General features: G+C 35.3%; 1 protein-coding gene across 1 annotated transcript; it reads right to left on the bottom strand.

The window, feature by feature from the left end:
• Positions 1–5,566: 5,566 nt before the first annotated feature.
• LOC143544691 (uncharacterized) lies at positions 5,567–7,273 on the bottom strand. Its single transcript, XM_077036731.1, has one exon. It carries the CDS (start codon positions 7,185–7,187, stop codon positions 5,838–5,840), a length of 1,350 nt encoding a protein of 449 aa, XP_076892846.1. The 5' UTR covers positions 7,188–7,273; the 3' UTR covers positions 5,567–5,837.
• Positions 7,274–7,687: the final 414 nt, after the last annotated feature.

Below are 7,687 nucleotides of genomic sequence, written 5' to 3'. Positions count from 1 at the left end.
ATTCGGCGAAGTTTTCGGCCACCGCTTCCTTTCCAAGTCTTGACGGTTCCCCACTTTTCTTGCGATTCGGCCATGTGGGTGTGGGTATGTCTTCGTCAGGATTGTCTTCGGGTTCCTCGTTCAAGTTCATGTTCGGCATGTTGCATGACAAGCCGCCGGTAGACGTTGTGTAGTCCCTGGACTCGGAAGTTTTTGATCTTTTTGAACAAGATCCTTTCTTCCTTGGAGCCGTAATTGGTCCGTTCAAATCGACCAACGGAATCGGTACTCACTTCGCGTGACGTCTCGCAATCTCCCACGCATCCAAGTGGGCAAAATCCTTACATTTGTAAACTCAGACATATTCGCGCAAAGCGTTCTTTATGATAGTCGCCTCGCTCGATCCGCTTTGTGGAGTTCGGGACTACAAAACATTTAGAAAATATATATATATCAAATTGTAAAAATAAATTACTAGATTATAAAATAAATAAACTAAAATAGTTACCTCTTGGATGTAACAAGCATTAAATTTTGACATTTTTCGATTCAAATCTCCCCACTTGCTAATCATTTGATCCTTATTTCGTTCGGTTGCGCCGGGAAGTTGCGAGAAATGATCTTTAATACGTTTCCAAAACGCTTCTTTTCTTTGTTGGTTTGAGTGTTTTTTTGATTCGGAGCAATGTAAATAAGCCTTGGTCAAGGAGACCTCCTCATCGGCCAACCAACGCCGATTACCTCTTTGATGCGGCTCCTCATCCGCGGATTCATCTTCATCTAAAGTTTGCACTTTGTGACGAAAAGCACTTGCAAATTGATGCATAACCTCGTTATCGTCTAGAGGATCTACGGACATTTGAGACGGTTGAGATCCAAACATTTGAAAAGCATTATGTGGATAACTTTGGGTAGAAAAAGGTGAAATAAAAGGTTGGTTTTGATACGATTGGTTTTGGGACGGTTGATAATAACGTTGTTGTTGGTTTTCGGACGGTTGAAAAGGTTGTGGATAATAAGGTTGTTGTTGGGTAGGTTGGTTTGTGTCGGGTTCGTCTTGTAAGCGAAATCTCGTCTGTTAGCCTAGATTTTGTCGAACCTTTGGTCGGGTTTGGGTTTTCTTTGAACCCGACCCACGTTTCTTAGAACCCTCCATTTAATATGTTAAAAATGGTGTGTGTAGTAGAAGATTTTGAGTTGGATTTGTGTATGTTTTGAAGATATATTTATATAGGTAAAATATGGTTTTTTTTTTATTTCCCAACGGTCCTCTCATCCAAAAGGTCATCCCCAACGGCTGCATTCCTTTGTTTTCACCCCATCACACGCGTGATGGCCATCACGCAAAGCTCCTCCATCAAGCTTGACAAGGCAGTGGCGGCGGTGTTGATTAACCCATCACACGTGATGGGTGCTCCATCACGCGGTGCCCCGGGTACCCTTACGTGCCATATTTTACTCCATGCAGTCTTGGGGCCAATTCCCAAGTGTCATTATTGTTAAGTGCTCCGATCTCTAGTTTCATTGCCTCTATTCATTCTGCGTTCATTCTCGTTTCTTACTCGCTTCATATGATTCTTTTGGTTCTTTTCTTTCACAGGAGGATTGGATATATGGTCTCAGATTGTTTGCCATATCAGTTGTACTTCGGCTTCTTCGTTTGGCTTTTGGAATCTGATTGGTCACACGTTGCATAATAAGTAGCTTGAGCTTAATTCTTGAAGCCCCAATAGAAGAAAGAAAGTCACATTTAATGTTTTATACATGTTAATTTTCACGTATAAATTTATGCACATTCCAGTTCTCCATGATATTCACATGTTTACAATATTTATGCATGGTCTCCAAAAGAGTTATCCTAAACGTATCTCTTTTGTGGACTTGTCATACCCTCTCCCCGATACTTTCATTTCCTTCAACAATTATTTTTGACATATTACTACCCTTTAATATTTTTAATCATTTCAAGTCTTCCTTAAAAATATCAAATCAAATATACTGTAAAGTTTATTTTTATTTTTTTTATTTTCTCTCTTTGTGTTTATTGTTCTTATAATAATAATATTTATTATCATTATAAAATGTATTTAAAGAATAATGATATAACGCCTTTATATAAATGATTAACATTTTGTATATATTTATCTTATCATATACCTCGCACCCGACAAAAAAATCATTAAAATATTTTTTGATAAGTTCAAAAGAACCAACTTGTTGAGCAAGTCGTATGTTGTTTAATCAGTTTTATTGATGAAAAAAAATGTGTTTCTTTTTTAAAGTAAATTGTCTTTAAAAATTATTTAAAAAGAAAAGCACACCTTAAAAGTATTAAAATACTTGTAGAAAATAAATGTTTTTATTCTTTTTAATTTTAAAAAACATTTTTTACACAAACAATTTTTTTGTTATTTAGAAAAACAAAAAAAAACTGTTTTATAATATAAAAAAAGATTAAAAAAAGGGAAAAAACTCTTTAAATAATAAAAAAAACTTTTTATAATTAATTAGGATAACAAAAGATGACAAATTGACAAACAATAAACATCAAGGTTTAAATTGTATTAATGTAAAACTTGAGGGAGGGGTACGTTTAGTAAAAATGAAGGGGAGGGGGTACGTTTAACAACACATTCTCCAAAAATGAGTAATCTTAGTTATTTTGTATATTTAAATTCCTTTTATTTTAAATAAAAGGATCATATTACAATAAAGAGACATGTAAGTGAGCAACAAGTTACACCGCAACCCTCTTTTGAATGGCAAATCCGATAAGAAAATTGAAACAATTGTTAAGTTAAGCTCACTACATTTTTTAACAGCAAAGATAACCTTCGGAAGAACCAAATGTTCACTACATTTTATTTCTTTAATTAAGAGTCTTGGGGTTCACTGGGAGCTAGTAGTCTTTATCCCTTGGGATATTAGAGAGGTTTGTCCTCGCCCCATCCTCCCCGTACCTTTCTTAACTCTTTAAGAATTCTTAAGAAAGATGATATGTGAATTGGTGATGATGAAAGGAGTATTTATAAGAAGTGTTTGACCATAACTAGGAGTCATATTCCTAGTATAAATGTAACACTAATTTCATGGATAATCCTAACTTTTTTTTTAAATATTATTATTTTGATATATGCAAACTAATTCATTTGTTTATTATAAAGTTAACTAATTTAAAACTATCGTATTTTATTATGTTATGTAAATGTTTATGAAAACTAAATTATCTAGTACTGATAAAGTTAATTACAGAATAATATTAATATTGGGAAAAAGTGTATAGGAAAGTCAAAATTTTATAAAAGTCTTAGTTTTTTACCGTTGTATTTTCTTGTCAAAAATTTCTTTGATAAAATGAACATGTACATGTAGAGTATATACAACAAAACACAATAAATTCAACAAATTTTTAAATCTCAAACATAAATTTAATGTACATTTAATTAATTTACACAAGAAAACCAACTACAATAACATTATATATACATAAATTGGTATGGCGGATAAAATATGTATAATGTACACTTAATTAATTTTCTTAGTTAGAGATTATTAAATGAGTTATTTTGTCAAACGATAAAAAAGTGTTTATTTCAAACCAATATTTTTACCAGATTAAAACTTATAACTTATAAGCCTATTTTTTTGATAAAATACATTGTTTTCAACAAGTTCACTTGTTACCACTTATTAGGGATGTAAATAAGTCGAGTCAGTGGGTCACTCATAAAAATGACTTGTTAAAAAGTTGAACGGGCTCGAGCTCTCTTAAACTAAAGGGGTTACCACCCCGCTATTTTTAGGCAATCTCAAACTGACGCCTAATTAAGTTTAACATTCTTCTTTTAAAAAATATGAGCATATCATCTTAGGAAAAATTAAGCCTAATCTCTTAACCTACATGAATCATTAGTTAAGAAGTGAAGATCAAATCCCTATTTTGTGGATAATGAGCCCCCTCCCCCCAACCCCACCAACCGACCCTTTTTTTTTTCTCAAAATGCCTAAACGCCACTATGTATATGGGTGTTTTTGATCATCTTTTGGCATGCACGTTTTTACCACGTCGGTGTTGGGGCAAAAGAGTTGGTGAATAGACCAATCATATGTCTTCCTTTATTTTTATTTAATTAATTTAAACAATATTTAATCATTAAAATGGGCTTCACCACTAAGCATAAAAACCGGAGAAGCCCGTGTCTACATGGCGTTGATATGGTATAGGGGTGTTTACGATTCGGTTCGAAATCGTAAAACATCTCAAACCGGTCGTCGGTTTGGTTTCACGGTTGGTTTTATTTCTTAACATTCGGTTGGTTGGTTTGAAAATTTTCAAACCATAGCGAACGGTTTGGTTTACGGTTTAAACCGAAAACCAACAGTATAAAACCGGACCGGACCGTATGATTTAATATATATATATTAAAAATGTTTATAATATATTTGTGTATATAAATATATATATATATATATATATATATATATATATATATATAAGTAGAGATATATAAAACTTTGTATTATATATATGTATATAAAATTGATAAATATTGACGGTGAATAGAAAAGGTGGGCTAAGCTCAAATTAAAAATGCAAAACTTTGATTTTTGTTTTATTTTATTTTTAAATGAGAACCTAATATTTAGTTGTTTGTTAAATTTTGTAAATCATTAATAAACTATCATAAATTATATTGGACATTTTGTATAAAACCTAAACAAGCCTAAAGAGTGAAACCAAACCGGAACAAAACTGTTTTTAACGGTTCGGTTTAAGAGTTCAACGGTTTGGTTTTTTGGTTTACAAAAATTAAAACCGTTACTAACAGTTTGGTCTAAAAACCGCGAAAACCGGACCGTGAACACCCCTTATATGGCATGAAAAGGGACTATTTAAACCCAAACCCTTTAGTGGCGCCAAGAGAAAAATCTCCAAACATAATTAGACTGAGTGTTGTGCTGTAATTGTGGTGGCGTTGATAAACCCAAACCCTTTAGTGGCGCTAAGAGAAAAATTGCACTAATTTTGACGTTATTTTACTAATCTCGTGAAAATAACGTTAAAAGTGACGGAAGGTTAATCAGGCATCATGTGGTGGCGTTGATAGCCGAAAGACAACGGTACATGCACCAATCAGCCGGTGTCCCGATGATTGTGTCTTATGTGTCTTATGTCCAAGGCTTGATGCAAAACTACTATCGAGCCGGGGGTCTCACCGGAAGCAGCCTCTCTATCCCTATGGGGTTGAGGTAAGGTTGTCTACATCTTACCCTTCTCAGACCCTACCATAGCTTTGCTATTGGTGGGATATACTGAGTACGATGACGATGACGACGTTGTGCTGTAATTGTGGTTTTTTTTTTTTTTGGGGGGGGGCACCATCCCATGCCAGGTCAACCCGTTTTAATGACGCCAAAGGCAAAATCTCCTTGGAGAGCTATCTAAGTAAACACGAGGGGGGGGGGTTGGTGCGGGACCGCAACGCTTGTTGTTAGCATTGATGGTCCAAAAGAACTCATTTTATTGAAGAGTTCTACAAAACAACAAGAAACTAAGAGACCCCTGCCTGTTGGCTCTCAAATATCCACCACACACAAAATAACCATAAACATGAAATCATTGCAACACTAAAGCAAAAACATCACAATATTATGAATAAACTAAACATAATTTAAAGAAATCTTGAAATTTTAACATGCTTTCAAGAAAGACAGCAAAATGTAATGGAAAAAAATAACAAAAGATAGAAAAAAATTCAAGTTTAACCTTTCTAATTGATACCATGAGAAATATGAAAAAAAACCAAAATAACATTTTTTAACTTTTTACCAGGCTGGCTCGTTGACCCGTTTGACTTCTAGTCCTCTTCTGGAGCAGGGAGATTAAGATCAATCATATCCGAACACGACGGGCCCTCGTGTTCCAAACCCGCAAAATGATCGATTCCACCACGGTTAAGAAAATGCGACCTTTTGTGACCTCCTAAAGCTTGCCCCGACTTAAACATCCTAAAACAAATCGGACATTCGTGCCCTTTACTCTTTTTCGCCTTTATTTTGATATCATACTTCGCCTTTCGCGTAGGTGCAAATTCACCTTCTAAACCGTTTTCACCGTTCTCGGTTTTCGTCCCGAAATTATTATTATTTCTTTTGTGACATGGCCTATGCCCTCCAAGCCCTTGAAATGAAGTGAAAATCTTGTTACAATTTAAACATTCATACTTGTTTCTTTTTTTACTCGAACCATCGCGTTCCACCTCAGGGTTATACGAATCATCATCGAAACGCGGTCTCTTCCTTAACGATTCACGATACGCAATTTCGTTAAACAAGCTCCTTTTTATTTCAAGTTTCTCTTCATATGATAGTTTTGACTTCTTGTACCTATCATTTCTAAGCCATTCCTCGATCGAAAACGTGTTGGTTTCCGCGTTTTTCGGTGTGTGATTCCCATTCTGATACTCGAAACTATCAGCAGCCTCTAAACTTGTTATTTTCTTACTACATTTCGTATCGGTCGCAGCCGATTTAATCTCCAAATCACCCGAATTATTATCCGACGTTTCCACAACCGAATTAACCGAATTAACACCGGCCCAGTTACTCGAATCCTTAGATAACATCATCAAAACCATGGCTACCTCTTCTTGATCAAGCTCATCAATTTCCGAAACCGACGACACGTAATTATAATTTAACGAATACGGTTTCACCACAACTTTCATGTACCTTTTGGACTTGGATCTCGTCACACGCGTCGGGTCTTGACTAAACTCAGGCTCTTCAACGTCCGAAAAGCTCTCGGTAACCACCTTTTCGTCGTGATCGAGATTCTGATCACTCGTCCAAGAATGATCATAATCTTTAAAGTTTCGATCTTTATCGGAATGACAAGCCATATGACCACACAAAGCTTTTAAAGATTGAAACCCTTTGCCACATTGTTTACAAATCCTCTCATTTGGGAATGGGAAAGTTGTCGAGTCGACCGCTCTCCATGTCTTTTTTGGGTTCTCTCTTAACCCGTAAGAACTCGGATTCTCACTCCCGTTCCCGTTCCCATTCTCTTCTGACTCGGATGAGTTCGTGGCGGCTGCAGCCGCGATAACATGAGACCTCATGTGTCCTCCTAAAGACTTCCCACTTGGGTACTTCTTATCACAAAGCCTACAAACAAATCTTAGTTCATCTTGATCTTCTTCCATCAATACAAACCCGAAACTCGATTATTACCCGAACGAAACTGCAAGAATCAAACAGTGATAGAGTACACAATTAAAATGTATATATAAATATATGTATGCATGTACAGAGTAGGGGTGCAAACGAGCCTGAACCTCAAATAAAGCTCGTTTAGTTATCAGTCAACTCGAACCTTGTATGGAAAGATCTTTAAGGCTCGTCGGGCCTTACTGAGTCTGATATATTTTTAATTTTTTAACTCGTTTGGACTTTTGCGTATTAGTTTCACTGCACATCTGAGCTCAATCCGAGCTTAGGCTCGTTTAAAGTTTTTTCTCAATATATATAAAAACAATTAAAAATGTATATAAACTAATTAATAAATAATAAACGAGCCAAGCCCGATCCGAATTTGAACTTGAAAAAATGACTCATGAACCGAGCTTGAGCTTTAGAAAAAGAGCTTAAAACGAGCCAATGTTGATTTACTGTTCTTCTCAATATATATAAAAATAATCAAAAG

Source organism: Bidens hawaiensis, unplaced genomic scaffold (genome assembly GCF_021521415.1).
Source record: "Bidens hawaiensis isolate Kalapana, Puna unplaced genomic scaffold, B.hawaiensis_p1.1 tig00013690_1, whole genome shotgun sequence".
Classification (NCBI taxonomy): domain Eukaryota; kingdom Viridiplantae; phylum Streptophyta; class Magnoliopsida; order Asterales; family Asteraceae; genus Bidens; species Bidens hawaiensis.
This window is presented reverse-complemented; position numbering and strand designations above follow the sequence as displayed.

Excerpts from the sequence above, each read along its gene's own strand:
- LOC143544691 (XM_077036731.1), bottom strand. The coding sequence starts at position 7,187 with ATGGAAGAAGATCAAGATGAACTAAGATTTGTTTGTAGGCTTTGTGAT.